The following is a 20,861-nucleotide window of genomic DNA, read 5'->3' as shown; positions in this document are numbered from 1 at the left end:
TGTAAAATAAACTTTCTATGTTATTGTAAAATGTTTTGTAGGAGAATGAGTTAACTCAATCTTCAAATTCTGCTTATAACTTTTTGTTGATTGATTAGTAAAATATCACTGACATTTTCATTACCATCCTCCTAGTAAGGTGGAAAATTTGGTTTTGTGCCTGGGCTGGTGGATTTTCACTACCATTTTTGCTGTATTAAATATTGACAAAAAGGCTGTCTTAAATATTTCTAAAGCGCAGAGAGTGGATCTTCCTGGTATAAAACCTGGTTGGTCTTCGTGGATTATAATGGTGGCTGTTCTCTTGTATAATTGCATTGCTAGCAATTTGGCAAGGGTTTTGTGTCTTTATACAGCAATGTGGTAGGTTTGTGTGAACTACAGCAGTGGGGTCTTTTTAGAGTTGACAAATGGAGCTAGCATGGCCAAGTTAAGAGAGCCTGCTGTGGTAAGTGAAGGCCCTGATAAAGGCCCAGTATGAGGCCTGAGGCCTGAACCAAACTAAAGTAATGGTCAAGACTTTGCTAACATAAAGCAAAGTTAAGCTGTGAGCCAGAGGCAGGCCCTGCCACAGAAGCTGGCAAGGAAAGGGCTGATGTTGCATAAATATATATTCACCTAGCAAAGTTAAAGTATAAATGTGGTACCAAGACATACCATACAGGAACATTCCACAGATAACATGGAACAGGCCGACCCATCCCAATGACCGGGGCAAAAGGGTAAAATGATGGATAGAGTTGTTTTGATCGAACCAACATGTACGAGGTGAGAGGCGGCACCTTACTACGTAGAGGGATTGCACCTCGATACGTCAGGAGTGATGTGTAACTTGTTTGTACCTGTGTATAAGAATGTATCCCTGGGATGATGTCTTTGCCCAGCCGAGGGGGCAGTGGAAAGTCCCGCCACTGACTGAACTGAGTCCATTGCCAAGAGGCACTTTCTCGTAGTATGCCCGGTAGACTAAGTAATCTAGGGGGAACTGCAATTGTGTCCAAGGGCGCAATAAACCTGGCTGAGGTGCCTTCGTACCTTATTAGAGTCTGTGGTCATCGGGGGTTCTCGTTGGGTTTGCTGTGTCGGCTATCTGCAGAGCTGGGGCAGCACACAGAGGGAACACATGCACGCAGCCGAGTGATATCAACATAGGAGAAAGCAGAGCACCACACCGGTAGCATCTGACAACACCTGCTAATAAGTTAATTAGGTGTGTGAGAATTCCTTCAATATTTTCCAGGCAGGTAATTGTATGAGATAGATTGACATGTTGTGGATCAGTCATGTGATTTGCCTGAGACAGAGTACCAAACTGTACCCTTGTAACCAGAAATAGGAAGCTCTTTGTTTTGTTTCCTTTGCTTTCCAAGTTGCTGATTTGTTAAAGGTATAAAGAGGAACAGGATTGTGTTCATTTACATTGGACTCCCCTTGTTGGTGTTTCAGGATAGCCATCCCATCAGTAAGTTGAAACAAATGAGTATAAGACCAGTTATGTGGTCCTTACACTTGCAAAACTCCAGTGGAAATTGATCGAAGTTTTGCCTGTGAAAGGACTGCAAAATCAGGTCCTTTGGCATAAATTCTCAAGTTGTCAGCATTACAAGTTATGTCATTTTTCAACAAGAGAGTAACTGCCACTACGGGAATGGGTATCTAAGAAATACCTACAATAATACACCTTTAGATATTTAAATAAAAAACTTTAATTTCATATCCAGTTCACAGTTAAGACAAGTGAGGAGTGTATTTTGTTGTAAGAATTTTCCAAATTCTGAGCTCAACATAACAAATGCAGATATCTTTTAAAATAGGATTTTCTTCTCCAACTTCCCTACATCATGTGAGAAAATAATTTCTTCTCCTGTTGAACTCCCTCTTTCTTTCCAGTCCTTGCTGTCTTACAGCTCCAGAAAGAATCACATACCAGCAATCCCATTTAGTATGTACACTACATTCAAGTGTTTTGCCTTCACAGCCTTCATTTGCCTGCTTTCATCAGGGCAAAGAAGACAACAGGAAGGAGCAAGCAGCCAAACTCATCCAGAGCCAGTGGAAGGCATACAGAAACAAGGTGAAATTCTTATAAATGGACAGAGAGGGTTTTTTTTTTTTAATATCCTGCTACCTCACCTTCATTTCAGGGTATTGAGTAGCCTGTTGATGAGCATCAGGAATCAGAGCACTAATGCAGTCATAAGTAAATGTCTGACTTTCCTTTTTCCCCTGGATATTTCTCCTTTCTTCAGGGCCACTGATTAAGGATAGTTCTTTTCATTTCTGTCATCCTGTATGCTGGAAACTCTGCTGGCATTCTAACAGTGAATGTGAATTTTGCTAGGAGCAGGCATGACTTGACTGAATTAATGGGAAAGGTGTCTGTAGTAGCCAAGACAAGGATAAAGGAGTACTGAGTACTAGAGCTGGTCAAAAAATTTCCATTGAAACTGTACTTTAATGGAAAACTTGGTTTTTGATTAAAATGACTTTTTTCATAATTATCTGCTTTCTGTGGAAAATTTTGATAGTTTTGTCAAAAAACAAAAACACACCCAGAAACTGAGTATTTTTAAATTTTTGGCTAAAAACAACTATTTTGTTTCTAAAATGCTGCTGCACTGTTCCTTGAGAATTGTAGTGAAGCTGCCTCATGTTCCCATCCTCCTCTGGGCTGGGCTCTCCAGCTTGATTTCTCCCATGACTCATCACAGCTATGTGATTCCCCCAGTATATGGCCTCCCTCACCAAGAGATTTCCCATGGGAGATGTAGTCTTACCAGGGATCCCAGCCTATAGAGGAGAAAGGGAACATGAGGAACCCAAACTATAACTCCCATCAGGCACCCTGGAGACATTTCAGAATTTAAATATGTTAGATTTTGATTTTTCACTGAAAATTTGAAATTTTCAATGGATAACTTGGATTTTTTTTTTCATTTTCATCAGAATTTTTCTCAGAAAGAAAACCTATTTTCCAGCCAGCTCTGAGTACCGTAAGTGAGCTAAAACAGAAATGCAAGACATTACAGATTTTTGGAACTTGTATTTAAGTGCCAGAGTTGGAAACCAGTGCTCAGATGTTGAGGACAGGGAAAGAAGTGGAATTAAGACATTCTTTCCATAACCCAACCAGTCATGGCCCAAGTGTGAGAACCTGATTTTTAGAATATGTGAGACAGAAGCAAAATAAATGATTCAATGAAAAATAATAAAGTAAGGTGCATGAAATAAAGAGGTTTTAAATTATTTTGAAAGGTATTATAAAAAGTTTTGGGGAAATCCGTTCCATGGCTTAGCATTTCTGAGATCAGTAATTTGCAGAGGTAAATGGTGTGGCCAGTCCAGGTTCACGTAGGATAATACTGTCGGTATATGTGGAGCTAAAATGAGTGGTGGTCTTTGTAACTCAGTATGGTTCAGAGGGATGATTCTGTGCCACTTAAACCATCACTGCAAACCTGGAAATTCCTTAGCCTGAGTTCCATCCAGCTAGGATAAGGTGACAAATTAAAAGAATAGCTTATATTAATTTTTTTTTTTATGAACAAACAAAGTAAATGATGCATCTCTATATCCATGATTTCAGGGGTTAGTGGATTTTTTATGTTCCCCTATTTCTATCAAGCTAAAGAATAAACAATCCCCCCAAAAATCCAATTCCAGAAAGCTTCCCCAGGGAAGAAAAACTGGGCTTTTCAGTTGTTTTGGGATGTTTTGTAGTAGCTGTAAGAAAATATGAGACCTTCTGGAGTAATCTTTTATTAAATAAAAGCCATAAATCCTTATGATGTTAATTTAGAAGTTTTCTCTATTTCAGAAAGAAGAAATTGCTCTGGATCAGGTGAGTGTGTATCGCACCAATAAAATGACCATTCAGGTTCACTTTGTAATAAACAAGTAGAAACAAGGAGTTATGTAATTTTTTAAGCGATTTTATTATGAGCAGGAGCACTAGGTATTGCTCATAATAAAGGTTGTGTGACAGTTTACCTTCTGACATCCTCTTTTCAGTTGTTCATGACTGACCTAAACTTTCTCCTTTTGAGTTCAAATTTTCTATACGTGGTCTCTGCCAAAAGATGCATCCTTTCAGAAAATGGAAGCAAAAATGGTTCTGGCACTTTTGAGTATAAGGAACTGCGGGTGAGATGGAGAAGAGTTTTCCCATTATAATAAAATAATTCTTGCAGCCTTTCTATCTTCAAAAAGGCTGGATGTTGACATTTGACATGGAAACAGCCCTCGTTAAGAAGTGCCTGTTACAAGGCAAGTGTGCCCCATCCCCTCGTGGGGCGGGGTAATTATTTTCCCTGTGGTTGCATCCTTATGATCACCCCTTGTCTTGGGGTAGTGTGTGTGACAGGTTTGGGCCCTTTGGGGTGTCACCTGATGTGCTGGGGCTTAACTGAGCCTCCCCTGCTCAATTAGCCTGGGTTCCCTCTCCCTGCTTTGCTGGATTAGGCTCTCTGGCTTCTTGCAGCACACACACAGGTAGGGCCACACCCCGCTGCCAATACAGACTGAAGTCAGCTCTGTGTGAAAGGGCTCCCTCAGCACTCACGTGCCCACTCCCTTTAAGCAGTACAAACCCAAAGGTTTTATGAAATTTGCCCCCTCCCTCAATATGGAGGGAGATATGCACAACTACTTATGTCCCTCCCCCCATTAGAAATTAATTACATGAACTGGGTTATATTGTAATCAAGCAATACGTTCATTAACTACAAAAGGTGAATATTAGAGATAACAGACAGAACAAAGGAGATTACTGAGCAAATAAAACAAAGTACGCAAGCTAAGCTCAATATACTTAAGAAACAGGTTACAAAATGTAATTTCTTACCCTAAATGTTATTTTAGGCAGGTTGCAAAGTTTCTGTGGTTCAGAGTTCCAGTTATATTTCTTTTCAGACTGGACCCCTGTCTCAGTCTGGACTCCCCCTACCTTCCCTTCAGGTGGCTTTAGCATTCTTTCTTCTTGGGCAGACAGGCCATGGAGAGGACGAGCTACATTTGCCTTCCTGCCCACCCTTAAATAGGATTTACATAAGGCAGGAATCCTTTGTTTCCCAAACTTGACACCCCCCAGTGGAAAGTTACAAGAAGTCCCAGGTAATGTTTAGTATCAGGTGATAAAGACCATCTGACTCTGTACTATCACAGCGAGTATCACATGGGTCAGTGGCAGTATGGAATGTCCGCAGGAAGGCCAAGCCTTTTCATAGGCCATTGTCCTTGCTGATGTGCCATCTGCCCTGTCTGGCTTTTCCATTGTTGTGCCTGAAGTGTTAGCAGTGGACGTCACCCAAAGTAGGATAGTTGAAATACAGACACATAGTCAATATTCCTAAGTCTAGATACAGAAATGATATAGGCATACAAATTGGATAATCACATTCAGTAAATTATAACCTTTCCAATGATATCTTACGAGACCCATCTTGCATAAAGTACATCTCAGTTATGTCATATTCATATCATAAGCATATTTTCGTAAAGAATATGGAGTGAAACGTCACAGTGTGGCCTTGCAGTAAAAATCATTGTGGCCGCTCTCTCTCTCTCAAGGTTGTGTGGCCCAATGGCCAGAGTCAGGGTGACAACCCCTTCCCACATAGCTATGGGATCTAATGGCCTGCATCAATATGGCTCCCTCGTTCGGCCGGGGTACATCATCTAGTGTGCTCAGAGTCACTGTGGCTGCCTGGCTTAGCAAGGCAGTATGGCCTAGCGGCAAGAGTCAGTAAAGTCACCTTCTCTCAGGGCTGCGTGGCCTAGTGGCCTGAGTCAGCATAACTGCCCCTTCTGTGGGGCTGCATAGCCTAGTGGCATGTCAGGGGAGTGGGCCATCACCCCGGAGTGGGTGGCGGTCGGGTAGGTGGACCCGGCCCTCCCTGCTCCCCCGGATCTCAGCCCAGGGCCCTGTGAGTGGCAAATATGCCCATCAGTGGGGAATCCACCCCAAAACACGCTGACCCCATTTAATACCACAGCTAGTCCCCCTGAGCTACTTCCTCCTGCCTGGTTCCTGATGCCTGGATGATGCACCACAGTCACCCCTCATGGTGAGGGAAGGCCATTGTATCACCCGAGTCCCTGGGTAGGGTGCATCATGGGAGATGTAGTTCAGCTGGGTAGCCCAGCTCATAAAGGACACTGGGCATTGGAGGAAACTGAAATAAAGCTCCCATGAGGCAACATAGCTGAATAGCTGAATTGAAGTAGTTTTTTAACAGGTGCTTAGATTTTTGACAAAACAATCAAAAAATTTCCACAGAAAGCGGACATCTTTCACACACAAAAATTTGTTGAAAACTCAACTGTTTTGGCAGGGTTGATAGAAAATTTATGACCCGCCCTCATTGTAATAGAGTTCTTAATGGCATGATTGTATACTATTTCTCAGCTAGCACAACCTAATATCATATGCATTTTCTTCTTCAGCCTTAGAAAATCTGCTTTGAGTAAGTTAGTAAAGAGAAGGATGAGAAGTGCCAAAGCTCTTTCTACGCTCTTCCAGTGTGAAACTGTATATAACATCTATCAGAATGGTGATTTTAAAATGTCACTTTATACCCTTGATATCTTCTGATATTTGGGGACCTAGTTGAGAATTAAAATCCCTTAGCAGAGAGGAAGAACGTTTGTTTAACATAATTACCAGAATGTTTGCCAGACTCCACTTGATTTCTGATGATGTTATCAAGCAGCAAAGCCTGCTGGATAGATGGGATCTAAGATGGGAATATGACTGCATTGTTGTATCTGTGAAATATGGGCTAATGTTGGTAGCTTGAATTTAATTGCATTTGACAGACTTCATAATGTGCAGATTCTCAGGTTAAATTTACTGTGGAGTTGTATGTCTGTGCATTTCTTGTATAATTTATAGGTTGGAACCCTTTTGGATTCCAGACCAGCACATGTGAAGTGGTTAAGGGTGCCTCTTGATTGGAGGGGAAATGCCTGCACATTAAACAGTTGTCCTTGCATGGGGAAAATAGTTCTCTCTCCTGTAATGCCTTTTTCCCTCTGGACACTACTTTAATTTGTAGCTGCTATCTTTCAAGGGAGTTAACATCCATTTATCTCTCTCCCTGCTAGGCGGCTGTTGTGATTCAGGCGGCTTTCAGGGGACATTTAGCTCGGCAGAAATTGTTATTGAACAACACACTCAGTCGAAAATCTCCCACCATGCATAGCCTTGGAAATAAGGTAACTGCTGGGGTAAGTGGGGACACAGACACCACGTGCTTCTTCATTTTCCCATTATTTACAGTCAGTTTACAATGCAAAGTACTAGGCTTCCAAGCTTTCCAGGTTTAGTTCTGTAACTCATCCAGTGGCCTTTTTTAATACTTTGGCGTGTGGTGTCATTTAAATTCCAAAATGTGTTAAGCCCATTTGTTGGCTTTCCTTTTTACCATCTACTTCATAGTCCTCCTGAGAAATAAAGCCATACTATCTCTGTGCAGTAGGCTGCAACCTGTATCCAAGCTGCTGGCTTTCTTTATCTGGTTCTGTCATCAAGTAAAAGCAAAGGGTTATATTGTTAGGGTGCAGCCTTTTCAAAAGCTGCACTGCACCCAGGCACTCATGGAGTCCTAGCGCTAGGCAAACATTTACTCATTGTGCTTTAGAAACAAGAAGTTGAAAATGATGGTTGGTTTGGAGCCTGGTATCCAGAATGCTCTGCTGAAGATTTGCAGTGTATTTCTTAAATCATGTAACACTTGGCCCTGAGTGCCAGGCTCTGAATATAAAAAGACTTCCGTACTGATTACACATTTTAGATGCTGTAAATGTACTGGTTTCCTAAGTAGCTATTTAGATCTAGGGCAGTCTAAAATGAATGAAGAATTCTCTAGCCAGGCCCTCAATCTCACTACACATTATAATATTTAAGCTCAGCTTCAGCTCAGTTTGGCGGCACTAACAAACTTTTGCTTTATACAGAGGTCAGACCCATCTTGGAGATTGCCTTAACTCTCTTAGCTTGAGGACGAGTCCTGCTCACAATACCACTGAAATCATTTAACATTCATTTCAGCTGCCTACCCTTTATCTGTTGTGTAGTTGTTTAACAACTATATGATGACAGATTATCATTGGATCAATAGAAGTCTAGTAAAACCCCACTGGGCTGCAACCCAAAAGAAATGAAATGTTTGCTCACTGCCCAGTGTCACCACATTCACAATCAAGAATAAAAATGTCAAAGATGCGGTTATGTTGGCAAGGAATTTGTTAAAAGGCTGATTTTTTCCTTTGGTCTCTACGTTGCAGGGCCCCAACATGTCTCACGGGTCCAGCTCTTTGAGCTTGTCTTCTGACTTCAAGGAGGATGAGGAGGTTGTGACATTCATCCAATCAGTTTTCCGGGCTCACTTAGCACGTAAAGGACAACATGAGGAAAGGTAAGTTAGAAGCAGGTGTCTCCATCAGGACACAGTATTGTTACTTATTTGCATGGCTATATCGATATAAAATTGTAGTAGAGGCTCCAAGGCAGCAAAAGAGAGAGCCCTTTGGAGCAATAGGTATGTTCAGTATGAACAGTTCACAAGTAAAATGTGTAGGAGGGGCATGCAACAAAAATTCCGTGCTCAGTGTTATTGCGCTGGGCTAGTGTAGGGGAGTCTAAAGCCCTAACCTTAAGGGGAAAAGGCTAGAATGGAATCTCATGTGCAGCCCAGATTTGTTTATTTTATAGATGTACAATGACTGTATCGAAAATCATTTCCTTTCTTTCCATGGTTTACGGTCCCCAAAGCTTTAGCTGCTCTCATGGTTACAGGGCAAGCCGCGCTGCTGTCAGAGCTCACCCCTCAGGTGACAAGCCCAAGCTTTCTCCTCTCTCAGGATGGAATCATATGAGTCTCCCACACTAAGATCCCTGTGTACTAACCCTGAATTCCTCAGCAGGGTTATTTATCACAGGCAGCCCCCACCCACAACACCTCTGCACTCTGGGGGCTGCCTGTGACAAATAGTCTATGCTGAGTGACCAGAAAGCATTTTCTAAACTCTGTATGGTGTATTTTTAATAGTGGGAACACTGCATAGAGCAAGAGAACAAGGATTTTAAAACAATAAACAGTCTACATGCATTGTATCAAACCAACCTAACAACTTTTTTTGACATAACAAGCCTTGTGGATAGTGGGGAAGTGGTAGATGTGGTATATCTTGACTTTAGTTAAGGCTTTTGATACTGTCTCGCATGATCATCTCATAAACAAACTAGGGAAATACAACCTAGCTGGAGCTACTGGGTGCATAACTGGTTGAAAAACTGTTCCCAGAGGGTGGTTCACAGTCAAGCTGGAAAGCACATCAAGTGGGGTCCCACAGGCATAGGTGCCAACTCCATGGGTGCTCTGGGGCTGGAACACCCACAGAAAAAAAATTTTGGATGCTCAGCACCCACCAGCAGCCCTGCGGATTGGCTCCTTCCCCTCACCCCCAGTGCCTCCCACCTGCCAGTAATCAGCTGTTCAGCAGCGTACAGCAGGGACTGGGGGAGAGGGAGAGGAGCGGGGTCAGGAAGAGGCGAGGGAAGGGAGCCGAACGGGACAGGAAGAGGTGGGGCAGAAAGAGGTGGAGATGGGACAGGAAGAGGCGGGGCAGAGGTGGGGGCTTGGGAGAAGGGGTGGAGTGGGGGTGGGGCCTGTGGCAGAGCACAGGTTTAGCACCCCCGGGGAAATCACAAAGTTGGTGCTTCTGCCCACATGGATCGGTCCTGGGTCCAGTTCTGTTCAATATCTTCATCAGTCATTGTTAGATAATGGCATAGAGAATACACTTATAAAGTTTGCAGATGATATCAAGCTGGAAGGGATTACAAGTGTTTTGGAGGATTGGACTCTTAATTCAAAACGATCTAGACAAACTGGAGAAATGGTCTGAAGTAAATAGGATGAAATTCAATAAGAACAAATGCAAAGTACTCCACTTACGAAGGAACAATCAAATGCACACATACAAAATGGGAAATGACTGCCTAGGAAGGAGTACTGTCAAAAGGACCTGGAGGTCATAGTGGATCACAAGCTAAATATGAGTCAACAGTGTAACGCTGTTGGGGGAAAAAAGCAAACGTTATTCTGGGATGTATTAGCGGGAGTGTTGTAAACAAGACATAAGAAGTAATTCTTCCACTGTACTCCACACTGATACGGCCTCAACTGGAGTATTGTGTCCAGTTCTGGGCACCACATTTCAGGAAAGATGTGGACAAATTGGAGAAAGTCCAGAGGAGAGCAACAAAAATTATTAAAGGTCTGGAAAACATGACTTTTATGAGGAAAAATTGAAAAAATTGTGTTTGTTTAGTCTGGAGAAGAAAAGACTGAGAGGGGATATGATAACAGTTTTCAAGTATATAAAAGATTGTTACAAGGAGGAGGGAGAAAAATTGTACTTGTTAACCTCTGAGGATAGGGCAAGAAGCAATGGGCTTAAATTGCAGCAAACGCAGTTTAAGGTGGACATTGGGAAAAACTTCATAACTGTCAGGGTAGTTGAGCACTGGAATAGATTGCCTAAGGAGGCTGTAGAATCAGGGATGGCCTACCTAATACTTAGTCCTGCCTTGAGTCCAGGGGACTGGACTAGAAGACCTCTCGTGGTCCTTTTCAGTCCTACGATTCTGTGATTCTGTGCAGGCCTGTCCCCCTATGTCAGCCAGGTAACCCAGTTTCTTCAGACTCCCTCTGCAGAACCCCTCTGTGTCTGGGCCCGTTCTTCTAGACAAGCCGGTATGAGGGACTTTTAAACTTTTTAGTATCCTTTTGATCGTAGGCCCCCAGCCCTGGCGGAATCAGTCTTTTAACTTTCTTGGAGCCGTGGTCCACAGACCAATTAATAGCCCAGACATCGTTTTCTTAAAGACTCATGAAGTGTTTTCTTGAAGAAAATAAGAACGGCCATACTGGGTCAGACCAAAGGTCCATATAGCCCAGTATCCTGTCTTCCGACAGTGGCCAATGCCAAGTGCCCCAGAGGGAATGAACAGAACAGGTAGTCATCAAGTGATCCATCCCCTGTCGCCCATTCCCAACTTCTGGTAAACAGAGGCTAAAGACACTGTCCCTGCCCATCCTGGTTAATAGACAATGGACCTAGCCTCCATGAATTTATCTCGTTCTTTTTTGATCCCTGTTATAGTCTTGGCCTTCACAACATCCTCTGGCAAAGAGTTCCACATGTTGACTCTGCATTGTGTGAAGAAAAACTTCCTTTGTTTGTTTTTAACCAGCTACCTATTAATTTAATTTGGTGACCCCTAGTTCTTGTATAATGAGAAGGAGTAAATAATACTTCTTTATTTACTTTCTCCACACCAGTCATGATTTTATAAACCTCTATCATATTTCCCCTTAGTCGTCTCTCTTCCAAGCTGAGAAGTCCCAATCTTATTAATCGTTCCTCATACAGAAGCTGTTCCATACCCCTAATCATTTTTGTTACTCTTTTCTAAACCTTTTCCAAATCCAATATATCTTTTTTGAGATGGGGTGACCACATCTATTTGCAGTATTCAATATGTGGGTGTACCATGGATTTATATAGAAGCAATATGATATTTTCTGTCTTATCTATCCCTGTCTTAATGATTCCCAACATTCTGTTCGCTTTTTTGACTGCCGTTGCACATTGTGTGGATGTTTTCAGAGAACTATTCACAATGACTCCAAGATCGCTTTCTTGAGTTTTAACAGCTAATTTAGACCCCATCATTTTATTTATATATATATATATATATACACATATATATAGTTGGGATTATGCTTTCCAATGTGCATTACTTTGCATTTATCAACACTGAATTTCATCTGCCATGTTGTTGCCCAATCACCCAATTTTATGAGATCCCTTTGTAGCTCTTCACAGTCTGCTTTGGTCTTAACTATCTTGAGTGGTTTTGTATCATCTGCAAATTTTGCCACCTCACTGTTTACCCCTTTTTCCAGATCATTTATGAATATGTTGACTAGTACTGGTCCCAGTAGAGACTCCAGTACAGACACCACTGTTTACCTCTCTCCATTCTGAAAATTGACCATTTATTCCTACCCTTTGTTTCCTATCTTTTAACCAGTTATGAATCCATGAGAGGACCCTCCCTCTTATCCCATGACAGCTTAATTTGCTTAATAGTCTTTGGTGAGGGACCTTGTCAAAGGCTTTCTGAAAATCTAAGTACACTATATCCACTGGATCTCCCTTGTCCACATGCTTGTTGACCCTCTCAACGAATTGTAGTAGATTGGTGAGGCATGATTTCCATTTACAAAAAGCATGTTGACTCTTCCCCAACAAATTATGTTCATCTATGTGTCTGACAATTCTGTTCTTTACTATAGTTTCAGCCAGTTTGCCCAGTACTGAAGTCAGGCTGACTGGCCTATAATTGCCAGGATCACTTCTGGAGCCCTTTTTAAAAATTGGCGTCACATTAGCTATCTTCCAGTCATTTGGTACAGAAGCTGATTTACATGGTTTACAAACCACCGTTAGTAGTTCTGTAATTTCACATTTGAGTTCCTTCAGAATTCTTGGGTGAATACTATCTGGTCGTGGTAATTTATTACTGTTTCATTTATCAGTTTGTTCCCAAACCTCCTCTAATGACAACTTAATCTGGGACAGTTCCTCAGATTTGTCACCTATAAAAAATGGCTAAGGTTTGGGAATCTCCCTCACATCCTCCGCCATGAAGACAGATGCAAAGAATTCATTTAGTTTCTCCGCAATGGCCTTAGCGTCCTTGAGTTCTTCTTTAGGTATCTTTTCTGTAGTCATGGTTTTGTTTCCTGCTTGTTTTTCCTAAAAGCCCCTTTTGCCTTAGCATCATATAGTCAGGAAGCATCCTTACAGCAATCGGACAGTCATAGAGCAAATAAAGCAATCGGACAACCATAGAGCAATAAAGTAATACAGAGCAGGTTCACGTCATCCACGCTGCCCAACATTGTTCCTTAGGAGATGTAACAAGGAGGTAGTTGTAACATAAAGTCCACCTGTGAAATCTCATCTGGTTTACATGTTGTCATCTCTGTGAGTTATAGTTTCTTTCGACTGTATCTGTCTCACGTTTCCTGCCTGCAGCACTGCAGGTGGATTAGTGATTCCTGTTTCATGCTAATGCAGTGCATCTTTTGCAGGCCCTCTGTCTCCAGAGCTTCAAGTGAAAGAACATTCCCTGCTGTTTCCAATAGGAAGAAGAAACAAATCTCATCATCACTCAGGAAACCTTTATCTTCAGCCTTCACATCAACCTCTCCTGGTAATCTCATTTTCCTCTATGTTCAGAAGTATGTGGGCTATGAATGGGCTCACAATTTTTAAAGAGAGCTTTAGGTCTAGTGAAAGATTGTTAGCCTTGAAGATTGAAATCTTGTAGCAACAAAATAGATATCCGGACAGTGTGAATGCAAGTTCCCCACATACTGCCCTCCCTATTTGTCACAAACTTGAGTTGGAGTGGCCACCTCTAGGGGTAAAAGGGTATATGGTGTTCCTCTGTGCAGCCTGTCTGCTTCCAGCTCAGCCCCACCGTGCAGATGTACTTTGGGAGTTTCCAAGACATTTCAGGCTTCAACCAAGGTAGAAGTTGGGAGGATTTCACCTTTCTTGCTTAAAGGAAATAGATGTATCTGATAATAAAGAAGCATCCCCAGTCAGCCAAATAAATGTGGTAATGTCTTTTCAGCTGTCTACAAGTACAAAGGACACTAGATAAATAAAAAAAAAATTAGCTCTAGAAAATATGGCTAACTAGTGCTACTATAATACAAATAATTAATAATAATAATAGAGCACCATCACTATGCAGTCATGAGGTTTCTGATTGCTGAATTATTCCAGATGATGAAGACAGTGAAGTGACCAGTGAAGAAGTTGTGGAGGAATTTACTGCTGAAGGGAGAGAGAGGAGATCAAGGGAACACAAACTTTCCTCCTTGCAGCCCTCTTCTGGTGAGTATTGGAAGAAAGAGGCGGGAGGCAAAGGGGTATTTGGTCATTGCCCCTAAGAAAGTGGCAGATTTTTCAAAACACTCTTGGAGATTAGAAAATATTTAGTTTGCCACTGAAGAGAGAGCAAGCATACATGTGAATATAAATCTAACAGATGTTGTTTTCGGGCTTGATACTACATGTCTCTTTGGACTCTTTGCCTTTAGGCATGGTCATTTATAGATAGCATAACCAAATCCTCCCAAAAGGCAAATACAACTAACTACCGAATGAAGGAGAATGCTCTGTCATAAATACCCTCTTGATGAGTGACTCTGACTATTCTGCAGTTGGTTATAATTTGTTAATCATTTGAATCCATTCCATTCACTAAAAGTCCAACTTCCCTAACTCTTAGCTAATGCCTGATCTAACCATTTGCTAGTGAAATAGGCCCCCACTGCAATAATGCTCTTCCCTGGTCATCTCACACCTATGAAGGGACTTGATGGCTTTAAATTATTCAGCTGCTGAATGAGCTCTTCATCTCATACCTTCCAACCTCAAACTTGCATTTGATGACCTCTAGATTTTTGATCCGCTTTAAGTGTTCTGTGGAAATACATTTTGCAAGAAGTAATTTAGTTACCCTGCCCTTTGGCATTCTTTTCAGATGAGTTGTAAATGTTGAAGTGCTAAAGAGGACTTGTATATAGGCTAGAATCAGTAGGTATTATTCAGGTTTATGGCATCTTGGCTTTCATTGTATTGTCTCTACTGGATTCAGAAGGGACCACTGTGGTCATTTTGTCTGACCATCTTATAACATAAGCCACACGACTTTCCCTGAATTAATTTGTGTTTAAACTAGAGGATATCTTTTAGAAAAAATCCAGTCTTGATTTAAAAATTGCCAATGGTGGAGAATTTGTCACAACCCTTGGTAAATTGTTACAATGGCTAATTATCCTCAGTTAATAATGTGTGCCTTATTTCTAGTCTGAAATTGTTTAGCTTTAACTTCCAACCATTGGTTCTTTTGTCTTGTAGGCTAAAGAGATCATTATCAATTTTTTGTTCCCCATATAGGTATTTAGTTTATAAACTTTAATGAAGTCCCCTCTTAACCTTCTCTTTGAAAAACTAGATTGAGCCATAGAGGGGTAAAACTCCACTGTGTGGAAAATGCTAAAATAAGTGGTATTTTATTCAAGGCCTTCACTTCATGTGACTTCTGTAACTATTTCAAGTCCAGAACTTTCTGAAGATAAGCAAACAGTCTTTGGAGACTGATTTTTAAATGTCTTCAATAAGATCCTACTTGTTCAGTCACATTTGTTCCTTCCCATAAAGTTGGACAGATAGGGGTGACAACCACAATATGTGAAACTCATTGGTTTATAACTTCCTTCTCCATCTCAGGGTGGAGCTCTGCATTTCTGGCTTCATGATTTAACTAGAGTGGCATCTCTTCCCATCTCTGTAGTAGTATATAATGGACTCTCGGAACACAGCTAAACTAACTCAAGCTGCTTAGCAGTGATTATTATTTATTTGTATTGCAATACTGCCCAAAGACCCCAATCAGAATAAGGACCCTATTTGGCTAAGCTCTGTACAAACACAGACTTAAGAGTTCTTGCCCCAAAGAGCCTAAATCCTAAAAGGAGGACAAAAAGGGTGGAAAAAGAGCAAGATAGTATGTACCAGCAAAGTTACCAGGTTAATGGATCAAGTATGTCTTATTAGAGAGGCAAAGACTGACCGTTTAGAAACAAGCAGTTTATTGTGGGAGTCGCATCTTTTCATTACTATGTCAGCTTCTGAGAGTTCCCTTTATTTGCTCCTGTCCGCAGTGCTATTAGTTCATAAATCATTTTTCTGAAAATCTTCCCTCATCTCTTCAGCAGCAGTCCACACAGAATGTATATAGGTGCATTTAACTGGGGGCAGAGGTGCACACTACATAGCTTCTGTAGTCTGAACACCTTGCACACACACCAGAAGAGCCTTGCTTTCCTCCAGTCCCACCACCACCATCACCACACACAAAGTCCCTGTGTGCCACCTTCCCATCCCCCTCTATTTCAGGGAAATTGTCCAATCCTCCAGCCCCCTCTCACAGGGGCTCTGTGTGTCTTCTCCCCCCATGCCAGGGTCTCCCGTTCCATGGGCGCTGCGTGCATGTCTGTTTCCTCCCTCCCCCCCGCAACATTCTTAGTACTTTTCTTTCTTTCTGAGAGTCTGTAGAAGAATGCCATCAAGTTAAGTGAAGGACCTTCCTCCATTCATCCCAAAAAATATATAATTTTTTAAAAAGATAAAACATATTCTGGTGACAGTTTTTAGTTGTTAATATTTACATGCTGTACCAACATATTTATGTATGGTACTTTATAGTGCATTGCAAGTCAGCAATCGTTGTCCTCAGCCATCTGTCTCCCATTTCTTTATGCATGACTGTCTGAAGGCCTCTCCGCTTAACTTGATCTTGCTTGGGTCAATTTTTCCTTTTCTAGCCTGCTAATAAATATCTGTTTTTATGATGTGAGATGACTTCGGTCTCAAATTGCTTTACTTTATGGTGTGTAACCACTTGAGAAGATTTCGTGACAATAAGACAAATCAAGCATTGTCAGTATGTCAATTTAATGCTTGCCATGCTCTTTCAGGAAAGGGGAGAGGAAAGAGTTGTATGCAGGAAAAGAGGGAACAGAATTATTCTTAACAGTAGGTCACTGTGGTAACCCAATGGCCCAGAGATATTACACTTCCCACAAGGGCCTGGTTTTGTCAATGATGTTTATTGATGCTCCTGTCTTCTTTGTGGTTATTTCAGTCTTGTCCTCCCAGGACCAGTTGCAGCCCACATTCTCTCCGCCTTTGGATGAGGCTCACTCAGACGATTCGGATGATAATGTAGTCTCTCCATCCCTGCTGGTGAAGAAAAATTACTCCCACTTCTAGGTTCGGGGGGGGGGAGGGGTTCATCTCACTCCCGTTTGCAGGCCTGGCTCACAAACAAAAGAAAAATATTTTCTTCTTTCTGGCAAGATAAAGCAAGTAGAGGGTTAAAAGGGGCACTGTCACCTTAAAGCCATTGTTATTTCAGCCATGAAAAATCCTTCAGTTTTATATAACCTCTCTACTGACTGGATCTCTCTAACCTCATTACTGTATTTCTTTTCTGTTCTTATTGTATTTAGAATGGGGGAGTTACACTGTTCAATAGTTGTGCATCAGCAGGATCCTTACAGTGCTGTTGATGTACATAATGCTTCACAGTCAGGAAAGAAGAGAAGGTCCTTGCCCTAAAGAGTTTACAATCTAGAGCCCCAATCCTGCAACTCTTGTCCAGTTTTTACTCGTGTGAGTAGTCCCATTGACTTTAATGTAGAGTAGATGTGGCTACAAGAGATGAAGATAGATATAGGAAGGAACTGCACGCATTGGGCAAGAGGATGCATGCACAGTGTTCTCAAATGCATGTTTGTGATCATCAGCTTCTGTGTGCTAAGTGAAACCATGCCATAAGATCCGCTCTATTTATTTAATAGGTACTTAATTTTATTTTTTTGTGCTAAATATATCCATTATGTGCAGAACTTAGTTTAAGGCTTTTAGAAAGCTATCTCTGTCATAAGTATATTATGCCATAAGTGTGTCTGCAGTTGAACTTAAATTATTGCATTTACCAAGTATGTATTTTATAGTACGTATTGTGTACTGCATTGTATGTGAAATATGTAACCATGTAACCCATTACATTTACTATAATAGTATCCATGGAGAGAATGCATAATGGCGGGGAGTGTTGTGTGAGGGATACCTTTGTGTTTATGATATGTAAGTGGAGCAAAGCAGAACCACAAGTGGATTGTGCAAAGTTATCTTTAATGTGTGAAAATATTTCACAGAGGAAATACACTATATGTTCTGTTTTAGCTTACTGTCCTTTTCAATGTTTGAAATGTCATCTATACAGATGGCTCAATCTGTTGAACACTACTGTATTTTAAAATCTGATATTATTTTTCCCCTGCATGTCATCTTCTATCTGAGGTTCTCAACATGGTTTATAAACATTAATGAATTTTGCACCCTTGTGAAGGAGGTAAAGATTATTATCAAGAAACTGTGGCACAGAGTGGTTAAGTGACCTACCCAGGGCCATACCGGAAATCTGTTGCTCTCTTGATTCTCAGTCCTCTACCTAACCTTGTCCCATCTTTCCTCCATAGTGGCAGAGAAATGAGCTGTCAATAATTCACAGGACAGCTTAAACACAAGTGCAGTTTGTGGGGAGTGAAAAGGAATATTGCATTCTAATGCTGACTGTAACTAAAGAAAATATACTTTTAAATGCTCCTTCATTCAGCGTTGATTGAGCAGGAGTGCAAATAGATGTTGCATACATCAGAAAGCAATCGGATGTTTCAGTTCTGTACATATGTTCAATAACTCAGTAGGATTCTTAGGGAGTCCACCCATTCTCCCGAGTAGAGGGCTAACACTGCATTTAGTAGCTGCTTGCTAAGGATGTCATCCAGGAGTTCTTGATCCCTTGTACACCCAAACCACACTTCTAGGTATAAGATTTTTATCTCATTCTCTCCCTCCTTCTCTTTTTTAAATTAAAAGTCAGTCAGCATTGTTATGCGGAATACTAATAAGTCAGTTCTTCATTGCAATCAGGGGACTGAGACTGTACTTTATCTGAGGTTTATCAGAGTTCATGCCAGTACTTGCAGCCAAAGAGGAAACTGGATGGCTGCAGGACAATGCAGCTGATTTCATTTAATTCCATCAGTGGAAATGCTGTCTGCACTATTTCCAGAGGCAGTTGTTGGGAGCTCTCTATACCCAGTGCATCTGTAGAATGTCATTTACACGCCCATTGGATAGGGTGTTCCTGCTGTTACTGCAGTCACGTGATTATCATGAGGGGGATGGGAGAAAAACAATTCTCTTGGCCGAAGCTGAAGGAAGACGTTTTCCTTCTTTTCTGAAACAGTCACATAAACTATGAGAGAGATTGTCAGCTAGTTAAAATGGTGGTAGGTCTGTAAAAGTTGCTTATGTCTAAAATCTTAGGTCTTAAACTGTGGTTAAGTGTCATGGATATGCCTGTAGAGACTAGAAAGAGCTCAGGGCTCTGACAGATTAAGGGGATAGTGTGTGGTACATGGCTTGTGCTAGGGCCAAGACTGGACCAGAATGGCTTCCCAGCCTCTACTCTGTGGGGAGATACTTGGATGATGAATATAATGGATAGAATACTCTCTTAAAATAGTAGGCAGTAATAAAGAGCTATATAACAAAGCATTAGGAACCAGATACAGAGCAGAGAGGCTTTCATTTTCACTAAGCAGTGAATCATTTTAAAAGGATATTTGCAGTCAGTAATAGCATCAGCAGACAAGTTCCAGGATAGAGTGGAGGGAATATCTCTCTGAGGCACAGAGTGAGTTCGGGGTAAAGGAGACACAACTTTGTGTGGGGTGGGACAAATCAAAATGTGTCTGGGGGGAGACTAATTTAAAGTTTGAAATCTGAGCTGTCAAAAAAATGATGTTCCCTTGAGTACTGCACTCCTGCTCAGCTCTTAGTTTGGAAAGTAACTGCACTCATTTTATATCAGAGCCCTGACTTGATATGGGCAGAAGGGAAAAAGCTACAATATTAGTAGCTTTTACTGTTGCTTTTATTTTATTTTATTTTATTTTATTTATTAAAGGAATACATTGAAAGCAATATATAAACACTGACTAACATTGCAAGCTTTATTTTATTCCTATCTATCTCTGAGTGTCAGTAACAAAAACCTGAGAGGAGGCTTGAAGGAAGGAATATTCTCAAAGTAGATCACAACCCTACATCCTCTTTCTCCCTACAAACCCACCATGGAGACCAGGAAATGAAAATCAGCGTAGCTCAGGCCTGTCTAGACACAGTTCCTATAAAAACTCATTCAGGTTCTGAGAAATAAATGTTCACTGCAGAAGGCACTGATAACCTCGTAAGGGCTTCAAGGCCTGAATGAAAATTAAACTCCATTATAACCTATCTAATCTAATTGCAAATTTTCCATTTTGCTGTTATAGAAGTGCTCTCTGTGCCAGTGTTGCCCATTTTAAATCTATTGGAAGACAAAATGGACGTGTGTGTGTGTGTGTGTGTGTGTGTGTGTGTGTGTGTGTTTGCATGTGTTTAGTCAGAATACAAACTTTCTTGAGACTACGTCTCCTCCATTTTCTTCTTAGTCCTGAAGTGCCTATGCTTGTAAATACATTTTAAACGTGGCATCTAGGCCTGATATGTTTGTTGTATTCTGCATAGAATTAAAAAAAGAATTTCAGACAAAAAGCAGTTTTTAATGTAGATTAAATGTAAATGTATTAACCTTGGAACACTAGGAAGAGCAAATATATTTTATGATCTTTTTAATATTTTATTTAGAACTGTGCAAATGTTGTACATAATTTATACTGAGATCTTTTGGATTTAAAATCAATTGTTATATATTATCCTCTAATTATTGAACTTTATAAATAAAGTTTGTTTATAAATTAATTGTTCATGCATAATTGCATCAGTAACTGCCTCTGATTGTGTTATTACCCTAACTCATAATGCATTAAAGATGTGGTCACTATATTTTCAGTTGGGTCATTGTTCAACCCTTTGCCAGAGGTTGTCTTGCTACACCAGGTGTGCCTAGTCCCTCTTTTTATGTTCCACAGGACAAATGAGGAGATGGAGTGGTGGAAAAGTGAAGATGGGAGTGGGGTAGAGTTTGTGAGTGGGGAGAGGAGGGGAATTAAGTATGAAAGACATTCTTTGACTCTGTCTAAAGCACAAGTGGAATTGACAGAGATGATAAATTCATATGTCACATA

General features: G+C 41.0%; 2 protein-coding genes across 6 annotated transcripts in view; both read left to right on the top strand.

Moving 5' to 3' along the window:
• Window positions 1-20,582, top strand: part of IQCE (IQ motif containing E) — a 45,314-nt gene extending 24,732 nt beyond the window's left edge. For 2 of the 5 annotated variants that reach the window (XM_054041293.1, XM_054041292.1), the window contains exons 17-23: window positions 1,979-2,074; window positions 3,818-3,841; window positions 7,105-7,227; window positions 8,287-8,417; window positions 13,170-13,291; window positions 13,873-13,983; window positions 16,802-20,582. In XM_054041293.1, the coding sequence (XP_053897268.1) occupies window positions 1,979-2,074; window positions 3,818-3,841; window positions 7,105-7,227; window positions 8,287-8,417; window positions 13,170-13,291; window positions 13,873-13,983; window positions 16,802-16,929 (735 nt within the window). In that variant the 3' untranslated portion in view covers window positions 16,930-20,582. The remainder of the gene's footprint in view (window positions 1-1,978; window positions 2,075-3,817; window positions 3,842-7,104; window positions 7,228-8,286; window positions 8,418-13,169; window positions 13,292-13,872; window positions 13,984-16,801) is intronic. The other 3 variants (XM_054041295.1, XM_054041294.1, XM_054041297.1) reach the window with 3 other exon arrangements.
• TTYH3 (tweety family member 3) overlaps window positions 1-20,861 on the top strand; it is a 235,317-nt gene that overhangs the window by 86,547 nt on the left and 127,909 nt on the right. The gene's annotated exons all lie outside the window — the stretch shown is intronic.

The sequence above is a fragment of the Malaclemys terrapin genome, chromosome 10 (assembly GCF_027887155.1).
Source record: "Malaclemys terrapin pileata isolate rMalTer1 chromosome 10, rMalTer1.hap1, whole genome shotgun sequence".
Classification (NCBI taxonomy): domain Eukaryota; kingdom Metazoa; phylum Chordata; order Testudines; family Emydidae; genus Malaclemys; species Malaclemys terrapin.
The sequence above is the reverse complement of the archived record's forward strand: the minus strand, read 5'-3'. Positions and strand labels throughout refer to the sequence as shown.